General features: G+C 30.7%; 1 protein-coding gene across 1 annotated transcript; it reads left to right on the plus strand.

The window, feature by feature from the left end:
* The first annotated feature begins 1,183 nt into the window (after nucleotides 1-1,183).
* LOC127083277 (germin-like protein 9-3) lies at nucleotides 1,184-1,827 on the plus strand. Its single transcript, XM_051023576.1, has one exon. The coding sequence runs from the start codon at nucleotides 1,210-1,212 to the stop codon at nucleotides 1,825-1,827; it is 618 nt and encodes a 205-aa protein (XP_050879533.1). The 5' UTR covers nucleotides 1,184-1,209.
* Nucleotides 1,828-2,716: the final 889 nt, after the last annotated feature.

Raw genomic sequence — 2,716 nt, forward strand, 5'->3', positions numbered from 1 at the left:
TATAGACTACTAAGCTAACTTGAGCAACAAACAAACTTAAACAGTTAGATTTAACCAAATGCCCAATTCGACATACTAACTTAGAATACAAGTTAACATATTTCAACAATATGCTTAAATAGACTTCGACTACAACATGAACTCCTGTCGAAATATCAAGATATTTCTGTCGAAATTAGAGTTCAATCCAAAATTCTCAACAACAAAAAATTCTATCCATTGGAAATGCTACTCACAGTCAATTGGCAAAGTCGCTTTCCCGTGAGTTTGATCAGCTTCGAGATGTTTTGCATATTGTAATTAAATATTCCATTGTATTGGTTGTGATTTTCTTTTTTATATTAGTGTATGTATTCTTTACCGTAGAAACCATGTTTGATGGTCTCATTAAGCATAGTTTAGCAGCATATGTGAAGATCAAATTCCACATTTTTTGAGTAAGTTTTAGTGTTTATAGAACATACACTAGTTGCATTAATTGTCAATATGTGGGTTGAGAGATTGAACTACATGAGTCTTAAGCCTAATAAACTCTTTTACAAATTTGTATTTGTATTAAATAATTATTAAATAAATATAAATAAAACAATAAATCATTTTTATTAATTAAAATTAATTATTTTATTAAAAATATTAAATAATAAATTATCATAATCATCGTTGCCAATTCATTAAAAATAATTTATTCACATAATTAATTTTTAAAATAAAAGAATTAAAAATTAAATCTTAAGTGATACAAAATTCAAAAAAAAAAAATTAAATATTAAAATTAAAAATTAAAAAACATCAAAATACAAATGATTTAATTCTATATTTAAACAAGTTAATTTAGTTCACAATTTTAAGATATATTTAACACACTTACGAAAGTCAGTTTATTAGTAGATTTTAGAACACAATGCCCAAAAGAATAACTTAAATTCTTTTCACATTAAACATCAGGTCCCATATAAATATATAACTATTTTAAATGGTTGAATTCAGTATATACCCATGTATAATTTCTATCTTTTTTATGAGCTAAGAGGCACAAGAAAACAGCTGCAGACAGCAAAAGAAAGTTACCTTGAAATCTCCAAACATGTTACAATACAAATTGCTTCCATACAAACAGAAACCACTATATATGCATCATTCTTCAATTTCAAAAACTCAAACTTTCCATTGATAATCTCATATTTTAAGCATTCCATCTAACCATAAACAATGTCTTCCACCACTTCAAAACTCCTCACACTGATCATATCTGCATTTGTCATAATGCAAATAACATCAGCCGGTGATCCAGACATCCTCACTGACTTCATAGCCCCAATTGGAACCCAAGTTGATGGTTCCTTCTTCACATTCACCGGTTTCCGCGCCCTTCTTCCACCAAACACACTTCCCTCAACTTTCAAAGTATTGAAAGCAAGCAAAGCTGAATTTCCAGCTCTTGATGGACAAAGTGTGGCGTATGCTGCTCTTGAGTTCCCTTCCGGAAGTATCAATCCGCCACACACACATCCTCGCTCGGCCGAGCTACTTTTCCTCGCGGCAGGTTCCCTTCAAGTTGGATTTGTGGACACAACCAATAAGCTGTTCACTCAGACCCTACAGCCTGGTGACATGTTTGTGTTTCCAAAGGGACTTGTGCACTTTCAATTCAATTCTGATACTCAAAGACCTGCTTTGGCTTTTTCTGCTTTTGGTAGTGCTAATGCTGGAACTGTTTCAATTCCTAGCACATTGTTTAACACTACCATTGATGATAATGTCTTGGCTCTGGCTTTCAAAACTGATGTTGCAACCGTTCAAACTTTGAAGAAAGGATTTACTTCTTAAGGATTATGATAATTGATAGAACATGCATACTTTACTTTCAATATATTAAATTGGTTTATCTTTCCTTGTTGTTTTATAATCCAATGACTGTTTATGAAAAGGTTGTGAGATTGAGTAAGTTGATGTAACTGTTTCTGTTATTGTAATCACCTGAAATAATATATAGTCGTTTTGTGTTTCGGATTTCAAAGCGGTTGCTTAATTACTTTCATTTAAAATAAATGAGTGTCCCAAAATAAATGATTTATTTTAATTTTTAATGCATATTTTCCAATTTTATTCTTTAGTAAAAATATCATTCTCTTTCTTTCATTTTTTTTTTAATATATATAAAATGTTCAACTGATTCACTCATTGTAAGATAGAAGAAATATTATTTTTTGGTTTAAATTTTTTATTGTATTAAAGACCAGAGGGAATAACATTTATAGTTGTTTTATTTTATTAGTACGGGATTTATTAAGTAAGCACGTTAAGTTTATATTTATATTTATTTAAACTAGTTTATTCTCCAATTATAAATAACAACTTTGAAATATATCAAAATATTACTTTGAGAGTTTTTCATTAGGGAGCATTGAACATTTTGGAACTTCTTTTTTAGAGCAACACCTTTGTTAGAGGCACACTACATATTCACCTAAAACTTTAAGGTGATAGGTGTGTGGGTTCTCTCACTTATAAATGCTCAAGTCTCCACATTAACAACCAATGTAGGACTATTATCCACACTACTCACACTTGATACATTCTCAACACTCTCCCTCAAGTGTGAGTCCACAATGCTCCCCCTCAAGTGCCTCAAGTGAAAGCTCTTCTTACTTCCACAAACTTTTGTATTGCACGAAACGTTTCTTATTCACCACACTGGCGTCATTGACACTCTTCA

Source organism: Lathyrus oleraceus, chromosome 5 (assembly GCF_024323335.1).
Source record: "Lathyrus oleraceus cultivar Zhongwan6 chromosome 5, CAAS_Psat_ZW6_1.0, whole genome shotgun sequence".
NCBI lineage: Eukaryota > Viridiplantae > Streptophyta > Magnoliopsida > Fabales > Fabaceae > Lathyrus > Lathyrus oleraceus.